The 18976-nt window shown below is 30.9% G+C and overlaps 1 protein-coding gene across 1 annotated transcript in view; it reads right to left on the bottom strand.

Moving 5' to 3' along the window:
* The window catches only part of LOC123266708 (NACHT domain- and WD repeat-containing protein 1), a 102865-nt gene that overhangs the window by 7633 nt on the left and 76256 nt on the right, over positions 1 to 18976 (bottom strand). Inside the window, exons 2-6 of the mRNA XM_044731086.1 lie at positions 17321 to 17911; positions 5172 to 5251; positions 2021 to 2143; positions 1712 to 1854; positions 37 to 197 (exon numbers count right to left, since the gene is read on the bottom strand). Of these exons, the coding sequence (XP_044587021.1) occupies positions 37 to 197; positions 1712 to 1854; positions 2021 to 2143; positions 5172 to 5251; positions 17321 to 17429 (616 nt within the window). The 5' untranslated portion in view covers positions 17430 to 17911. The remainder of the gene's footprint in view (positions 1 to 36; positions 198 to 1711; positions 1855 to 2020; positions 2144 to 5171; positions 5252 to 17320; positions 17912 to 18976) is intronic.

The following is an 18976-nucleotide window of genomic DNA, read 5'->3' as shown; positions in this document are numbered from 1 at the left end:
TAAGGTAATTTCGAGGTAGATAACAGAGGGGCTTACTTAATCCGTAATCTAATTGACGCTCGGCTGTTGATTTTAATAAGTACTGTATATCTGTATTGTTCGGATCGTTTATTAATGCTGATTCGGCAGCAGCTTTGAGAATTTCTGAAAGCCGTGTGCCCGTTGTTGTTTGCCAATTGTCTTCAACTGTTTCCTCTCTGGAAGATTACAAAAAAGGAAAAGCTTTTTATTTTTATTATACTCCTATTTGTTTTCTTTTAGCTTTTTATTTTTATTTCAGGAGTTAAAAATAGCTGGAAAGAATTTAACGTAAAAGATTGAATGGATCATGATTTTGTGTGATGAATTGAGTGTTTCAAATTAATGCAAGTAACTGAACAAACTGTCAAACTTTTCATACCAGGTGGGCAAAATTGTTATAACTTATAAGTTTTGGTGAAATAAGTTTAACAAGGATTTAAAGTTTTAATTTTTTTGAGGTATAAAAAAAATTAAGCTTTTTTGTCGGAAAATTTAATCTGTAAAAAATATTTTTTCGTGATTTTAAAATATTCAATTACTCATATCTTCAATAATACGCATTTTAGCGACATGAACGTTAGAAAGAAAAATTAAATTTTCTATTTGCACGCGCATAAAATAATTATGTTACTATTATGCTATTCATTTGGTTGTGGTAATGAAATCATTCATTGCTGTAACAAACAGATTTTCTTGCCAAAAATAGTTATAAAATTATGTTTTTATCTGAAATTATCATTAAAGTTATAATTTACAATTTCTTTATTATTTTAAAGATTAAAAAATCCTGGATATGGTTCACTCTGCTGGCTATCCCTGGATCGTTTTTGATGAAAGAAAATAATTATTAGAGCCTAAAAAACCAAGTCGATCGCGGCCAATAACCTAAAAATCGGTTGATTGGTTTGTGAGTTATCGTTGTCGAAAAAATTCGAAAAAGTAAATTTTTCTAGAATTTTTGGTTTGATCAGTTTGTGTTTAAACGTATATCATAGAATTTGAGAAACTGCGTGGAATGTTGCCAACCACGTGAAAATCGGTCTATTCATTCAGAATTGCGGTTTGAAAATTCAAAAAATACTGTTTTATTAAACTCCTATCAGATTTTTGAGCTCGAAGAGCTTGAAATAACATATAAATTATATTTTTGAGCTCTAAGAGCTCAAAAACGCCATAAGTGAAATTTTAAGCGTTTGGATATAAAATTAGCGGGCAGTTGGAGGGATGGCCTTTAGGGTCAACCGTTTTCCAGGTTTTGTTATCCTAAACAATCAAACTCTTCAAAATGATTTTCTTGCTAAAAAATTTTTTCTCCTGAATTAAGTTAATTTTTTTTCAATTTAGTTACTTCACATATCTTTAAATACTAGTAGGTATTGTAATTTTCATATTAATCTACAATTAAATTTACAATCAATTTTTCTCATTCTTCCAGAATTATAAAAAACCAGAACATTAAATCAATACTTCGTCGGCCTCTTACATTTTCCGTAGACAACAATTCTCTTACAATTTAATTTCCTCGTTTTAATAGTATCTACAAATGAACGACAAGTAATCTGTTAAGGTCTCTTGTTAGACCTTATTCTCGAGGTAACACGAAATCGCGGTAGTGCAAAACAAAAGAGAAGAGAGGAATATATGAGTAGTTAGAGTAATAAAGATTAAAGTATTAGAGTAATAAATATACCTGGTGGCCTTTAGAGCATAACAATGTTCTTTGTACTCGTAATAGTCGTTAAGCTCGGGTGAATTTGTGACTAGAGTACGAAAAATTTTCTCTTGGAGTTTCGTCGGGATCCAACCAGCTCTGTAATCTGCTCCCACGAGAACCTAAAAAGTTTACCCAAAAAGTTAATCTCTATCATTACTGCTTCATGAAACTTTTTGGGTTGCGCTCAGATAAGTACAACAGTTGTTAAAATGCTTAAAAAATTCAACTTCTAGATACTCCTTGCTAGCGATACAATAAAAGTTTATTAATTCGTTAGAAACTTACGAGAAAAAAACATCCACGTGAGTGTCGAAACGACGCTTTTATCTCTTCAAGAAACAATTCCGCTAAGTACGGATCGCTATCGGGGTTTTTTTCTGTCCCAAATTGCATGTCCACCAATAATACCTGCGAATTTATTTTAAGTTTAATAACTTAGTTTCGTATTAATTAAATGTTTGTTGGACTTATTAGAGCATAAAACTTTACTTTAAGTGGGTAGAAATATAAATGTTTAAAGTTTTTAATTGCTACCTTCCTCAGTTTATAATTATTTATTGTTATAAATATTAATTAAGTACTTGTGGAAGTAATTAAGAATGAGTATTAATATTACTTTCCACTATTGCATACATATAACTATACTCCAATTATGAAAATTAAGAATTGCATTCTGAAAAAAGATCAAATATATCGGACGCAAGTTTGCGCTGATATTTAGAAGGGTGAAAATGAGTAAAATTATCTAAACATACATAAAAGAAGTCTTTTTTTTTGGTTAAATTAAGTGTTATATCAATTATAACGGGTTGAGTACTCAACATTTAAATATAAACATAGTTTGTGAAATCTTAACGATACATATCGAGTGTGTTTTATAACTATATTTGTCGTGTGTTTAAATTTTAGTTATTTCTCTTGGATTAGTATGGCACGCCGTTTTACTATTTAATCAGGTAATATTTTTGCAGAACATAAAAAAAAAAAAATTTATTTTTAATTTGAAAAAGAATTTTTTCAGTGAATTCTTTTTATGTACTGACATAATAAAAATGTAATTATTTTATGTCCCGACATAAAATTAAATGCTTATGCATAGGGAGAGGTACTAAAAAACACGAATTATAATTATGTAACGACATAATTTTAATGATTAGAAATTATTCTTTTGAAAAAATAAAAACATTTTTATTATCTTGCAACATAATTATATTGAATACAATTCAATAATGTTTAAAGATAAAATATATTTTTTTCATTATAAATAGTATAATAAAAAATATTAAAATGATGTATCTGCATAAAAAAAATGGATTAATTTTATTTAAAAATCTTTGCAAAATTTTTATTATGGTTGATCATAATAAAAATTCACAGAATTTAGTAAAAAGTGAAATCATAATGAATACTTCAAAAAAATTTATGACACAACATAACTAAAATTCAGACAATTTTTATTATGTCCCACCATAATTAATTGTACCGATAACGAATTTTAATTATCTAGTAACATAAATTTAATTTAAATTTTTTATCCTAAAACTAAATAAAATAATAATGATAAATAAAAATGATCTTGTTACATAATGATATTAAGCAATTGATATTATCTCTTTACATAATCTTAATTCAAACATTTCCATTATATACATAATTTTAATTCCAACATTTCTATTATGTACATAATTTTAATTCCAAAATTTCTATTATGTACATATAATTTTAATTCAAACATTTCCATTATGTACATAATTTTAATTCTGAATTACTATTATGTACATAATTTTAATTTTGAATTATTATTATGTACATAATTTTAATTATAATATTTTTATTATGTACATAATTTTAATTGAGAATTTTTATTATGTACATAATTTTAATTCTGAATCACTATTATGTACATAATTTTAAGGAAGTGAGAATTCCTCTGATGAGGCATGGGGCACGTGTCTATGCATACGCTACACCAGTGCAGATATTTCATACGCACGGGGCACAAGTACGAGCACGGATACAGTGTATGATAGATCCGTGTCCCGTGCCTCATCGGACGAATTCTCACACTAATTTTAATTATAACATTTTTATTATGTACATCATTTTAATTATAACATTTTTATTATGTACATAATTTTAATTCTGAATTACTATTATGTACATAGTTTTAATACTTATTTGTATTAAATTTCGATTAAAAGAAATTAAAATGTTATAAATAATCACTCCAAAAATATAAATCTACAGGAGCCAATTTACTTTATGTCACTACATAAAAAAAATTGTTAGTTAAAATTATATCCTCACATAATTATTAAGCTCTTATTTTTAATTATCATGACACATAATAAAAATATTCTTTTTGTCATCAGCTCAACTCAGAATTTTAATTCTTTGATATATTATTATGTCCCTACATAATAATTATTCCTTAAAAAATATAAGCATAAACATAAAATTAATCTATTATATTTTGATTATGTATCAGTGCTGGTTTAAAAAAATAAATTACAAAAAAACAACGAAAAATTGAATTATTATTTTTATTTAGTAATTTGTAATAATCTAACGAAAAAAATAAAGCTCAATAATTATATATTTCAAAAGTTATCGTGCTTACTCTTTTGGGAGTAAGGAAAATTTTGTATAATTCAGTAAAAAAATTAAAAAAAAAATGTTTTTTGTAAAATGTTTGGTAATTAACTCGAAACAATGAATTGGCGCCTTAATCATATCTTTCAAAGTGTCCTTTATTTGATTTTATTCACAGTTTTATGGTATAAATCGTATATTTATTCAACAAAGTTGAAGTTTCACAAGTTCCCGAAAGGTTATATCGTTAATCTGATTAAAGATACCAACTTCAGAAATACGCGTGTTAGTACAGTTTTGGAATGTGAGAGCGCATCGGTCGCAACTTGTGAATTGAATAAAGTAACGTGTAAAGAGTAACTATGTAAGTAAGTAGAGTTATACAGGGATTATAAAAGAATTAGTACACATGTATGTCAAAGTGGAAAATGTATTGTTAGATTGAATTTAACAATATGTTGCTTTTGAATGCAGCGTGGAATTTATTCGTATGAGTTGCAATTAATTGAATTTGTCCCGAGGTAAATTAGTAATTTTTTTATTTCTTTCAGGCCATTTCGTCGAGCTTGAGAAAATTCTCAGATTATATAATCGAGAAATAAAAATAGTTAGAAATGGTAACGTGAAATGATAAATGTAAAACTGAATATTTCATACGGTTTATAGGACGTAAGAATGTCATTTTCATCAAGAGGATTCGACAATATTGGTGACCCAAATACTGAAAAATGAAATTGTTACTCTCAAGCGCTATAAGGATGAAAGTGTATGCTTCAGAAGGTTTTTGAAATGTAAAGTAAAGAAAAAAAATACACAAAAATAGAGTAAAAGTATGAGAACATACTTCAATTCCCATGTCATCATAAATAGATTGGAGTTCGGGTCCAATCGATTCCAGCAGTTGTTTTCTTTCTTCAGGGAACTCTGGAATATATAAAATAAGAATATTTTAATTTGATATAATATAATGATAATAATAATACTAGTGGTAGAGGTATTTTCATGATCAATTTTCGCGAATAATTTAATTCAAGAATTAATAGAATTTCTTTATAAGATTCGGTAAGTTGATGCATTAATGGAAAATTATTAATAAAAAATAGAAGGAAAATAATTCACGGATAAAATTAATGGACGAAAATCAATGAAATAATTCTACGGCATGAAAGTTATCGATTTAAATTAATAGAAAAATTTAATGGATGATAGTCAATAGAAAATTAGTAATAAATTAAATTTAATGGAAAAGTCTAATAGATGAAAATCAATGGAGAAATATAATGGATGAAAATTGATGAAAAATTTTTATGAGAACATCAATTAAAATTTTTAATGGATGAATTTGAATCGAAAAATTTAATAGGTGAGAATCAATTTAAAATTTTAATGAATGAAATTTAATGAAAAATTTTGACCGACGCAAATAGATCGAAAATTCTAATGGTTTGAAATTAGTGAAAAATTTTAACGAATGATAGTTCATAGAAAATTAGTAATAGATTAAATTTAATGAAAAAGTCTAATCGATAAAAATCAATGGAATAATGCAATGGATGAAAATTGGTACAAAATTTTAATAGAAAATTTTAATAAATAATAATTAATAAATAACTAACAATGGCTGAAACTTAAAGAAAAGTCGAATGCATTAAAATTAATGCAAAAATGTAAAGGATGAATTTTGATAGAAAATTTAACAAAAAATGTTAATGGATTAAAATTAATAGCAATTTGTAAATAGAACATAATTAAAGGAATCTCTGCTGTTGTGTTTCATGTAATAAATTGAAGGTATTTAAAAAAAAATGGGAAATTTTAATCGGTCAAAATTCATAGAAATATATAAAAAATAATTCACGGAATTAAAATTTTATTTTTTTATCTCATAGATGAACAGCAATACTTAAAAATCAATAAAAAACTAATAAAAAGCATATCGTTAAAATAAATAATGATTCCCATTAAAAGAATATCTATCCGTGGTTTCAATTATTTTTCTAAAATTACAACGTATTGATTAAATTTTATATTTTATTTATTTTAATTTTCATTCGCCCGCATATTTATTGCACGTTATCCCAATGCATATTTCAATTAAATGAATCGTTGACCTCGATAGCATTGTTGAGCTCGGAAAAATAAATGAGAAGAAAAAAGAAAAAAAGTGAACTTTAACAAGGATAATTGAAATTTAAAATTACGCCGGATTTAACCGTGCTGAGGGTATATAGACATAGATATAGATATGTATTAATGTACAAAGTTAAGAGGCGCAGGTTCGTGTGATTTACATCGAATAATTAAGTCCAGCTCTTAATTCAAGACTCTAGTATCTCAAAGATTAATTTAGCTTCCACTCTCTCGGAAGGCATGAGTTTCCTTAAACTTGTGATCTACATTAATCTCATTGTATACAGGCAACAGTATCAAATTCCGGATCAGTAACAATAGAATTCAAGAGTTTTGAGCATCAAAAAATTTGTGATTAAAAGTATTCATTTTCATCAGAAAAAATTTATTTTATCGACAGTCATTATGAACTTTTGTTTATGTAGGTTATTTTTAACTCCCCACTAAGAAAATTAAAAGTTTTAAAAAATCGGAAGTTATTGGTTTTACCCCAATTTTCGAAAATCGAGTTTTCATCAGATCTCGACGTTTTGAGGTCCTAGGAAGCTTCCCTGCATGTTTTCGCGATGGTGTCAGTATGTCTGTGTGTGTGTATGTGTATGTGTGTGTGTGTGTGTGTGTGTGTGTGTTTTTTCCCCTTAGGGGGGGGGAATCCTTTTTACGGATTCTAGGCGTAGCTGTTTGGCCTGGATATGTGGCGACTCGACGCAGCGTCATACTAAAACTCGACGCTAACGCCCCTACCCACTAAACCCTAAACCCCTTTCCTCTTTCCTCTAATCCCTCATGGAAACCGCCGTTAGGCATTACTTCGTGGGGGGAGGATATAGCGACTGCTCTTCCTTCTGGTAACTAGGTATTATTTTACCTTTCTTCTAGTTGTTGTCATTTGCTCTTTTTCTTTCGATGGAACGCAAGTCTATAAGGACTTCTGTTGCAAACGTGTTTGCGGCGTTCCAGGCAGCCTCTGATGACAGCATTGCTTCTACTATTGTCTCTGGTTGGATTTTCTTCTTCAGGATCATCTCCAGCTCATCGCGCTGTGGGTAAAATCGTGGGCACTCAAAGAAAACGTGCTCCGCGTCTTCATTGATTCCTGGGCAGGACGGGCACTCCGGTGAATCATCATGCTTGAAGCGGTGAAGATACGTCCGAAAACATCCATGTCCTGACAACATCTGCGTCAGATAGTAATTGACCTCGCCATGACTCCGGTTTATCCAAACGTCGATTTTCGGTATGAGACGGTGTGTCCATCTTCCTGTTGTCGCGGCGTCCCACTGCGATTGCCATCGTGCGATGCTGTTCTGCCATTCTTCAGCTCTGAGTTCCTCGGCACTTAGTGTGGTTGACCTCTTTCGTTGGTAAAGGTTCCGTCTTTCCTCAGCTAGAACTCTAAGCGGCAGAGTTCCGGAAATGACACACACTGCTACTTCTGATATCGTGCGGAATGCACTGGCTAGTCTTACAGCGCTCAGTCGATATACTGGTCCAGCTTTTCTCCATGATTCTTGCAACTTCAGCGCGTCTGCCCAAATGGATATTCCATATGTGAGCATCGATGTGACAACTGATGATAGTAGTAGTCTCCTGCTCTGCTTTGGCCCTCCGACGTTCGGCATCAGTCGTGCGAGACTAGCCCTCACTACTGACGCTTTGGCACTGACGTGTTCCACTTGCTGTTTAAAGTTGAGACGGGCATCAAGTATCACTCCCAAATATCGGATGTAAGGTTGTGATGTGATTTCTTGTTCGCCGACTTTCAGCTTGATGGTCTCTAACACTTTTCTGCTGGATATAAGCACTGCCTCAGTTTTGTGTGTAGCCAGATGTAGGTTTACCGTATTCATCCACCGATGGACTTGCTCGAAGGTGATGTCGAACATGTTGTTAATTTCGTCAAGGTGTTTAGCGACGATTACTACGGCTACGTCGTCTGCATATGCTACGAGTTTTACACTTCTTGGCAATTTCAATCTCAATAGGCCATCGTACATGATATTCCACAGCAGTGGACCAAGTACAGAGCCCTGGGGTACACCTCCTGTAATATCGTACTCTTTTAGACCATTCTTCGTGTCGTATTTAAGAACTCTATCGGTGAAATAGCTGGCCACTATTCTACACAGGTATTCTGGAACGTTTTTCTCTCGAAGAGCTTGCATGATGCAGTTCCAGTGTGTGTGTGTGTGTGTGTGTGTGTGTGTGTGTGTGTGTGTGTGTGTGTGTGTGTGTGTGTGTGTGTGTGAAAGTATGTGAACCGCTTATAACTTTTGAACGGCTTGACCGATTTCATCGCAGTTGGTGCCATTCGAAAGGGCTTGACAAAACTTAAATTTTGAAAACTATTTGGACCGATTCAGATCAATAGATTTTGAGAAATCTTCAAAAACTGAAAAAAAAAATTAGGAAAACGGTTGACCCTGAAGGCCATCCCTGCAACTTCCCGCTAATTCCATACTTAGGCGCTTAAAATTGGACCAATGACGTTTTTGAGCTGTTTATGGGTTATTTTAAGCTCTCCGAGCTCAAAGAGATTGCTTTCCTATGCTTTAAAGCTCTTCGAGCTCAAAAGTCTGATAGAGATTTGGTAAGACACTATTTTTTGAATTTTTAAACCGCAATAACTTTTGAATAAATAAACCGATTTTTACGCGGTTAGAAGCATTCGACGCAGTTTTTCAAGCCTTACAAAGAATCTTAAATTTTGAATTGATCGCGCTAGGGATTTTGGAGTAATTCCGAAAAAACACTTTTTTTGGTTTTCTTTCGTTCACGATATCTCTCGAACGAATCAACCGATTTTGACCGGACTGGTGGCGATCGATGTGGTTTTTTGAGGTTAAGAGCTGATTAGTTTTTGGAAATGAACCTTTGAGCCGTTTAAAAGTTATTCCGAAAAAACCACATTCGAAAAAAATTTTTTTTTCAGTTTTTTTAAGATTTCTGAAAATCTATTGATCTGAATCGGTCCAAATAGTTTTCAAAATCTAAGTTTGGTCAAGCCCTTTCGAATGGCACCAACCGCGATGAAATCGGTCAAGCCGTTCAAAAGTTATAAGCGGTTCACATACTTTCACACACACACACACACACACACACACACACACACACACACACACACACACACACACACACACACACACACACACACACACACACACACACACATACATACAGACACCGTGACAACCTCGCGGGGATAGTCAGGGAAGCTTCCTGTGACCTTCAAACGTCGAGATCTGATGAAAACTCGATTTTTGAAAAACGAGGTGAAAACAATAACTTCCCGATTTTTGAAAATCTTCGATTTTCTTAGCGGGAAGTTAAAAATTTTTTCAAATGTGGTTTTTTTGGAATAACTTTTAAACGGCTTGATGGTTCAATTCCAAAAACTAATCAGCTCTTAACCTCAAAAAACCACGTCGATCGCCACCAGTCCGGTCAAAATCGGTTGATTCGTTCGAGAGATATCGTGAACGAAAGAAAAACGAAAAAAATGTTTTTTCGGAATAACTCCGAAATATCTAGCGCGATCAATTTAAAATTTGAGATTCTTTGTGAGGCTTGAAAAACTACGTTGAATGCTGCCAACCGCGTGAAAATCGGTTTATTCATTCAAAAGTTATTGCGGTTTAAAAATTCAAAAAATAGAGTCATCAAATCCCTATCAGACTTTTGAGCTCGAAGAGCATAGGAAAGCAATCTCTTTGAGCTTGGAGAGCTCAAAATAACCCATAAATTGTATATTTTGAGCTCGAAGAGCTCAAAAACGTCATTGGTGCAATTTTAAGCGCCTAAGTATGGAATTAGCGGGAAGTTGCAGGGATGGCCTTCAGGGTCAACCGTTTTCCTAATTTTTTTTTTTTTTAATTACTTTAAATTCTGTTTCGATCAATTTTATGATCTTCTCAGCTCTCCTATTAAAAAAATGACGTCGATTGCCGTGCACTGCATCAGAATCAGTTTATTCGTTCGAGAGATATCGTTGTCGAAAGAAATCTTGAAAGTTTTTTTTCAAAATAACTTGAAAAACTTACGTCAAATCAATTTATTCGTCGTAGATTTTTTTATTAAGCTCAAAAAATTGCGCTGATTGCCGCAAATCGATCGATTCTTTCGAAAGATATATAATTTTTTAGAAAATCAACAAAACATGGTTTTTCAATATAATTTTCCAATTATTAATTGGAAAGAATTTCTTTCTGAGAATTTCGGTAAAGCTCTTTTAACTACGCTAAATCCCGCCAAGTGTTCTTAAATCGGATGATTGTTCCGAAAATTATTGCAGCTTAAATATTGTGAAAAAAATTTTTTATTAAATACAAACTAAAGGTTTGATCCTAAAGAGCTCAAAAACGTCCCAACAGGTTAAATTTGAAGCGTTTTGCATTTGCAATTAGTGGGAAGTTGAAGGGATAGTCTGTAAGTTCAAATGTTTTACTAATTTTTAACTTCCTGCTAAGAAAATTGAAAATTTTCAAAAATCGGGAAGTTATTCGTTTCACCCCGTTTTGCGAAAATCGAGTTGTCATCAGATCTCAATGTTTTAAGGTCACAGGAAGCTTCCCTGACTATTCCCGTGATGGTGTCCGTGTGGCTGTATGTATGTGTGTGTGTGTGTGTGTGTGTGTGTGTGTGTGTGTGTGTGTGTGTGTGTGTGTGTGTGTGTGTGTGTGTGTGTGTGTGTGTGTGTGTGTGTGTGTATGTATGTAAACCTCATAACTTTTGAACGGCTCGACCGATCGGATCGAAATAGATGGCGATCCAAAGAGTATCATTGCCATTAAATTTCGTGAAAATTTGAATCGATTCAGTTCGCTAGATTTTTAGAAATCGAAAATAAAATTTTCAAAAAATTGTTTTTTTGGAATAACTTTTAAACAGTTCCACCGATCATTTCCAAAAACTAATCAGCTCTTAAATTTGAAAAACCACGTCGATTGCCACCAGTCCCGTCAAAATCGGTTGATTCGTTCGAGAGTTATCGAAAACGAAAAATTTCGAAAAAAGTGTTTTTTTCACATAACTTCGACATTTCTTTTTGGATCGTTTTTGATGAAATGAAATAATTATAAGAGCCCAAAAAACCACGTCAATCGCGACCAAGAACTTGACACTCGGTTGATTGGTTTGTGAGTTATCGTTGTCGAAAAAATTCGGCAAAAGTGAATTTTTCAAATTTCTCTAAGATTTTCGGTTCGATCAGTTTGTGTTCAAATTTATATCATAGAATTTGAAAAACTGCGTGGAATACTGCCAATTGCAGTTTGAAAATTCAAAAAATATTGTTTCATTAAACGTCTATCAGCTTGAAGAGCTCAAAAGCTTAGAACTCTTTAAGATCGAAGAGCTCAAAAACGTCATAAGTGCAATTTTAAGCGCTTAGATATGGGATTAGCGAGAAGGTGCAGGGATGGCCTTTAGAGTCAACCGTTTTTCAGATTTTCGAATGATTTTGATGAATAATATTCGATGACTGTCTGGATGCTGAGCATACACGTTCTTGTAGTTTAATTATTTATTTTTCCCGGAGTGTCCTATTTCACTCGACCTTGCTACATAAAGTTTCCCATTTGTTGGTAAGCTAACAAGCTGATGGAATGTTTACATGTTATTTTTATTATACATCTGAAATAATAATATTATTTTCCGTAACATGATGATGTGGCATCAGTTATGAAATTTCTGTCACAATTTACGGTTGAGATCCTCCTCGCCCATGAGCATAAAACAGCTTTACGCTCGAACTATAAAAATTTATGCTATCCAATACAATGGACATAAACAACTGAACTTAATTAACAATTAATCAACTATTCAACTCAGCTATTAGAGTCAAACAATAGGTTTTTCAACGATCGTTATTTTTAATAATAATAACGTCATAAATGTGTATAAATGCAATCTATTAACGAGCTTGTGGAGACATACAACAGCGTTTCCAGTTCATTCTTTTCCGATATTCAATATCGTATGCTAATTGATTTTTAGGTAGAAAACTAATATCAATAAAAATAGTAATGATATTATTATTATTATATTAATTCTCGGCTAAACCAATCCATTTAACAATTTTTAATTATTTCATTGTTCATGATGTTGATGTTGACTTGGTCAAGTTTAGTGATAAGTCTGTAGCCAAAATTTGTCCAGATTGTTGGTAAAGAAGTTTGACCCAGACTTGCGCGAAAAACGATGAAAACTAACAGTACGCATTATTATTGTAATGAAATCAGAACTTCTACCTTCACAACTGAGTCTTAAAAAGTGGTGGTAGAGAGCCCCACCATATCTGACCGTTTTCTGGACGAATTTTGACTCCAGTCTTGCCCAAGAATCTTAGTCAAATATCTGGAGTGATTCTTCGACGATTCTTAAAGAATAATCTACCATAAGTTTCTGGTCCAAGAATTGTAAAAATCTGTATACAAATACTTCTTCATGATTCTTGAGCCAGACTTGCCCAATACATGAACCAAATTGCTATTAAGGTTAATGGTAATATTGATAATGAACATTATATTTTAATCAATAACGATAATGATATTGATATTGACAATAATAATTATATTGATAACGATAAGAATGATGAGTCATCATTAATGACGATGTCAAAAATAATGATGTTGATAATGATTGTCTTTAATAATAATATTAATGTTGATATTGATAATGATGTGATTATCTATATGTATTCATTTCTGGATATATTCTGTAGAGGTGTATTACACCTGTTCATAGAAACCAGAAAAAAAGAAAATACATAAGTTACATATACATTAATCAAATCAAGAATATATAATTAGTAATATAACGTACAAAATTACGAGTACCATAACAAAAATTACCATACAGAAAACTTAAAAACAAAAAAAACCAAAAGGTGACAGTCTATATTTCTAACCCAATTACAGATTTTTCTTCTCAGAACCTTCTTTGAAACATTCAGTGTTTTTAATTCGTTAGTAAGCTCATTATAATATTTAATTGCCACATATTAAGCATTTTTAGTATTAATAGTTTTCTTAACTTTAGGTAAAATTAACTGCCTATAACGAGTATTAAGTAGCCTTTCAGAATTCAGTAGATTACAATCATTGTAATAACATACAAGAGCACTAACAACAAAAGTATATTTTATTTTTAAAGTTATCAATGACTCATTGCTTATTTTCATTTTACTGATTAATTAATTTTGAATAGTGACTAGCTGTTTAACAGAATTATCATAAACCCCTCCCCACGTAATAATTCCATACTTTATTACTCCAAACACTTTCAAACAGGCCATGATATATTGTTTAAGACCTAAGGTTGAATCCAATTAGTTAATTTATAAAACAGGAAAGTAAAATATTTGATTTTTTTCACTAAGTTTGCTTGCATGTATATTCCATTTCATATGACAATCGAAAAATAATCTTAGATACTTATTTGCAATTATCAACTCTTTTTAATTCTATCATAAATAAACAGTCGCAAATCTTTTAAAATACTATAAACATAACTGCGGAAAGTAATAAAAGTGGACTTTGATGACATTTATTATGATGATAATAACAGTAACCAGAATTATATTACTATGAAGGTAATTACAAAATTAGATATATTGATATTGATAATAATCGTTATTATTAATGATACTAATTTTGATTTCAATATTGATAATAATTGAGATAAAGATCTGTAGAAATCTGTAAAGATCTGTAAAGATTCTGTAAAGTACAGAAGGATATCAGCGATATTAGTAATAAATTAAGCTTAAATTCGCAAAAATGCGATGATAATGCTGCTTCAATCACTATGCTACAACCTGCTTTCAATTCTGTTGCTGGTACTTCTACTCCTCCACAAGCGGCTAATTATCAGATGTCATCCGAGCTTCTACTATCTGGGATTCCTGAAACTACTGCTGCTGATCAAACGTCGGAACAAATAGTTCATAAAGTCTTTTATAAGCTTGGTGTTGCTAATCTTATCACTGATATACTGAGTATTCGTGAATTCAACTCATAGAGGAAGAAAAGTCAATCTAGCTCCAAACCATTATCTAAATCCTTTGTTATTCATTTAAAATCATCTGAAGTTTGTAAACATATCATTAATAATAAACGTCGTTCACCAAAATTGCTTGTCAAAAATATTTTTGATTCAGGTACTCAAACTGATCAAGATCGACAAGTATTTATCAACGAATTTCTACACACGCATGTTTATAAATTGCTGAAACTCACTAAAATTAAAGCAAAACAACGAAATTTCAAATATGTCTGGTCCTCTGAAGGCAAAGTCTATGCTAAAAAAGATGATGATTCGTTGAAGCTCTTGATAAGCTCTGAAGCTGATTTAGCTAAATTGGATTAGCAATTACCGTATAAAACTACTAACATCTTGTCATCTATCAATATTCTGAGCCTAAATATAAATAGTCTCTCTGCTCATTCACCGCAATTCGAAGCCTTAGTAAATAAGTTAAAGCCTCATATTATCACTGTTGTTGAAACATGGCTCACACCAAATAACCATGTCACTTTCAAGGATTATGTTATCCACCGTCGAGATCGAGGTCTTATTAATTCAAATGGACAGTATATTAGAGGTGAAGGTATTGCTTGCCTTATACACAATTCTTTACAATCCAAGTTACTTTTCTCATCTGAGGCACAGGATATCAACTATACTGACAGAAGATCTAAAACATTATCATCATCTTATTAGAAGAAGATCTGACAGAATTGCAACGAAATTTAATAACATTCTTTTCAAAATGCCAAATTTCTCGACTACAATCTACGAGCATTCACTTGTAATCTCTGCTATTCGAATCTGGAAAGAGCTACCCACTGAAGTCATAGAATCATTTAGCCTAGACTCCTTCAAAAATAAAGCTTTTGAATTTTTTGTGAAACTAGAACGAGAAAATGTACTATAAATATCAAACAGGCCATTTAAAAATTTAAAATAAAAAATTTACATTCTAAATTACTAAAGCATCTAATATGTTACCATTGAAAAAATTAGCTTTCAAATATTGCTCATTGATTCTATTGTTGTTCTCATTCTTATAAATAGTACAGTACTATTAAATTTTGCAACTATGTTATTAAATCATTCAAAATTATTAACTTCCTTAAAATATGATGATGTTAGTCTTATATATTTAATATTGTTATACGTGTACTTTATTATAAAAATTATGTATATTATTGTCATTCGGCTAGTTTGCCTTGACATAAAAATTGAATAAATAAATAAAAAAAAAAAATGATACTAATTTTGATTTCAATATTGATAATAGTTGAGATAAAGATAATGATATTCATAATAACCATGATATTTTTATCGATAGCAATAATGATATTGAAATCGATAATGATAATGCTATTAATAATGATTATCGTTAATGATGATATTTTTATTGATATTGATATTGTGGTTATGATAGTGTATACGGAAAAAAAATGCAGTAACTACACTTGAAGTAGCATTTACTACAGGATGGACTAAAGTAAATATACGCTATAGTTTGCTTACGGATGATTTTAACGTGTATCAAATCTAACTCCAAGTATAATTGGATCTACCGCACACTTTTTTCCGTGATATGATATAAAAATAATGATGATGATGATGATGATGATGATGCTGATAATAATGATAACGAGAATGAAATTACTATAAAGGTAAGTATGAAGATAATGAATAAATTAACGATATTGGTACTGATGATGATAATAATGATATTGATGTTGATGTTATTTATAATGATCATGATATTTTCATCGATAACGATAATGATATTCATATCGATAGTAAAAACAATCAGGATAACACTAAGAAGAAAGATAATTATAATGATACTTGCATTGACATTAAGAATGATAACGATTATGATAAAGATATTCATATTGATAATGATTTGATAATGATTAACATTGATATTTGTAATAACAATGATAATCATAATTATATAATAAACATAGATTATTTTCAACACAATTACGTAATAAATTACGTAAAGTAATAAATGTACTCAATATTTTATAAACTCGTCAATATTTTTTATTCTTTTTCCACCTGAGAAACTATCCTATTACTCTCACCGACATTCAGTTATCTAAATTTATTTATTGACTTGCTTTTTTTATATCGAATATTTTTATCCGAGAGAATTTTTTATGAAAAATAGTCTTTCGATTTAGAAAAGTCTCTATTGGACGTCTCAGTTCTCAGTCAGATAAAAAATTACTTTTTTTCTCTTTTTTTTTCTCCATTTTTCAGTCACGCCTGCCGGAAAAATAAAGTTATATTTTTCTTACTGACATAATAATTTTCGCTGGAAAAAGTTTCGTGAAGCAATTAGATAATACTTTTGTCATCATTATCATTGATCAATATTACGATTATCTGTCGACTACTATGAAATTTCTGACGATATTGTTAATGTTGGTCATTACATTTTTATAAAAACTTTATGTGAAAAGTACACGAAGTATACCGATAAATTTTTAGACTATCGAGTGACTTTCACCCCTCGCACGGCAATCAGTGGGTAATTAACGATAATATTGGGGAAACAGAAATTCTGTGCTTTTATCTTAATATTTTATTTCGTCTTGCTGGTAAGTCTCCAAATTTTCATGATAACACGCTCCGAGCCGTTTTGTATAATTGACTGCGATAATTAAACATCAAAACGATCGATAAATCATTCATAAAAAAAGTTAATAAAAATATTAAAAAATTCAATCATAAAATGGTGACCTAAAAAAATTCGATAATAAAATGGCGAGCAAGTAAAGAGTCTGCTAAAAAATTCTCGGATAGATAAATAAATTATTTACTCTAGAAAAAACTCACCATTTCGTTCCCCAGCAATAAATATCTTGATAAGTCTCGGGGCCGGCAAATTCGGTGGAGGTGGACCACCCTTGACAACTCCAGCTATCAGTTCTACTTCAAGGTTCATTTTAATCCCTTAAACTTTATCAACCTCAACAATTTTATTTATTTATTTTTTATTTAGAAATTAAAATTTAACTTTTAGCTCAAAACTTTAAAATTTTATCGGTAAATTACATAATTCAAAAACATTAAAAACAATATTTATATAAAAGATCAATTTCGGTAAATACTTTTTCTTTATCAACAATAAATATATCAATGCAGTCAACAATTAATATACTTTAATTATAAATACTAATATTGGCCTCAAGTGTCTCAACAAAAAATTATCTTAATTAATCTTACGCTAATTAGGTAACTTTGGTAAGGATTGTCTTCGTAATTAAATGCTTGTCAGCAATACTGTGCGTTATTAGGAATATTTTTTTATACTATTCTTAATACTATTTAGAAAGACAATGGAATAAACTATTAATTGCGCCTTGACGTAGCCGCGGCGCTCGCTACGTCAGGCTTTCCTCCAATTTTAATCTCCATGAAGGTAACCTGCAACACAAAAGATTTAATCATTTAAATTAGGATCATTATTATTATCATTATTGTTAAAAGGCAGTTCAGTAATGTGGAAGGATTTATTAACAAAGTGACTTAAAATATGTGGAATAAATTACTACTAATAAATCCCGGGGATTCCCGCAGAATTTAATTAAGCATGTCTATTGTTCGGGGGCTGCTTAAGCCCTCTTTTGACAGAAGAACGGACTATTTTAAATTGCCGGTAATGGAGGATCAATAAAACAGATAATGGCTCGAGCTGTCTCGCCTTTTGGAGTGTTAATGGTTTCGGGTTTGGCAAACTCTTTATGTTGAGTTGCAGGTTATGTCTTGTCTGTTCGACGTTGTTTGTTATATCGTCTATCGATTTATCGAATTTGTTTAACCTACTACTAAATATGTATGAAGAGGACGTGTTATATGCCGAGAGATGTGTGGTGTGCAAACTTATCTTTGAGATGATCAATATTGCCAGTGGATTTTTCACATTAGAGAGAATGCCGACGCTTAATCCACGCTAAAAGCGCTTATCGTGTCTAGTGATTGCTAGACGTCGTCGAGGTGATTTTTTTTATTAAATATTTTCGTTTGATATGAATTGCAGATTAGAGGAAGATGTTGATTCGGAAAATTTAAAATTTGGATGAAGGTTCAATAGTTTTAAAGAGATTCGAATTTCTATAAGTTAAGAAATTAAAAATTAAGCGTTATGAGACGTGTATTGCCACATTTATGAAACTGATTTCGTTGAAACAGATCGATTAGTTTTTTTTTAACAAAGTAAGCCAAATTGCAATGATTAATCAGTTTGTAACACTGCAAAATTAATCCACGGTCTTAATAAGGGCATGTTGTTATAACAATATCTGTTTGTTATTACAAGAAAATTATTCTTTTACCATTATTTAGCTAATTTTGTTGTCATAACAGAAGTTATTTATAGCCGCTACTATTATAGTTATTTAAAGTAAACTATTTAGCTACTTTGAAAATAATATTTATTATACTATCTAACGTACATGGAAAAAAATTGTAGGAAAAATTACAATTGTAACA

The sequence above is a fragment of the Cotesia glomerata genome, linkage group LG6 (genome assembly GCF_020080835.1).
Source record: "Cotesia glomerata isolate CgM1 linkage group LG6, MPM_Cglom_v2.3, whole genome shotgun sequence".
NCBI classification, from domain to species: Eukaryota; Metazoa; Arthropoda; class Insecta; order Hymenoptera; family Braconidae; genus Cotesia; species Cotesia glomerata.
Note: the sequence above shows the minus strand (reverse complement) of the source record. Positions and strands in the feature narration are given on the sequence as shown.